General features: G+C 63.0%; 1 protein-coding gene across 1 annotated transcript; it reads left to right on the forward strand.

The window, feature by feature from the left end:
- Positions 1 to 69: 69 nt before the first annotated feature.
- On the forward strand, positions 70 to 1,067 carry LOC103774135 (laminin subunit beta-1-like; the record flags this gene model as incomplete). The annotated part of the gene is made up of 5 exons (XM_008941521.1): positions 70 to 184; positions 279 to 352; positions 457 to 645; positions 723 to 786; positions 862 to 1,067. Coding segments are annotated over 5 exons (648 nt in total), but the record flags the coding sequence as incomplete, so codon positions are not given.
- Between the last annotated feature and the right edge of the window lie 43 nt (positions 1,068 to 1,110).

Consider the following 1,110-nt stretch of genomic DNA (forward strand, 5'->3'; position numbering starts at 1 on the left):
CCCCAGCATGGCCGGGCGCCGGTGCAGCCTCCAGCCGCCTGTTCCTGATGGTGCCACTCCCCGTCACAGGACTCAGAAAAATGCTTCACTTGTGACTCGCGGGACCCGGCCCTGCCCGAAAGCCACCGCATTGAGAACGTCATCTACCTGAGCGGCCCCCATGGCCAGCGGAGGCAGCGGAATTGCCCCCATGTGCATGTGCCTCAGGGCTGCGTGGCTGTGGGACCCAGGGGGCTCTTCCTCAGTCCTGGCCATTGCCTCTCTGTCCCCCACCCCAGGCGTAGAGCACGTCAGCATCCGCCTGGACCTGGAGAGCGAGTTCCATTTCACACACCTCATCATGAAGTTTAAGGTGCTAGCGTACATGGGTGCATGGGTTGGGGTGAAATTGGACAGGATGGGACAGATCTGCAGGGTCTGCAGGGCTGGCCCTCATCCCAGCTGCGTGTCCCGCAGACCTTCCGACCCGCAGCCATGCTGGTGGAGCGCTCAACTGACTTTGGCCGCAGCTGGAAGGTCTACCGCTACTTTGCCTACAACTGCTCCAAGCTCTTCCCTGGTGTCCCTAGCCAGCCCTCAGGGCTGGTGGATGAGGTGCTGTGTGACCAGCGCTACTCTGAGATTGAGCCCTCCAGCCATGGGGAGGTGCGTGGAGCTGTGCAGATGGTGGCCTGGGGGCGTGTCTGAGAGGTCTCGCATCACCTTCCTCTTTCTCCTCCCAGGTCATCTTCAAGGTGTTGGACCCCTCCATCCCTGTGGCAGATCCCTACAGCCCAGACATCCAGGGTGTGTGACCGGGGTGCCGGAGCCACGGTGCTGGTGGGTGTCGGGGCAGGTGCTGATGGTGCTGCCCCTCTCCAGATCTGCTGCGTGTCACCAACCTACGTGTGAACTTCACCAAGCTGCACACACTGGGGGACAACCTGCTGGACACGCGGCAGGAGGTGCTGCACAAGTACTACTACGCCGTGGATGAGCTGGTGCTGCGCGGGAGCTGCTTCTGCCATGGCCATGCCGACCACTGTGCCCCGGCACCCGGCGCCCCCACAACCTCTGTCCCTGGCATGGTGAGACACAGGCAGCCACCGGCATGACACCGTGTCTCCAGGG

This window comes from Merops nubicus, unplaced genomic scaffold (genome assembly GCF_000691845.1).
Source record: "Merops nubicus isolate BGI_N331 unplaced genomic scaffold, ASM69184v1 scaffold41595, whole genome shotgun sequence".
NCBI classification, from domain to species: Eukaryota; Metazoa; Chordata; class Aves; order Coraciiformes; family Meropidae; genus Merops; species Merops nubicus.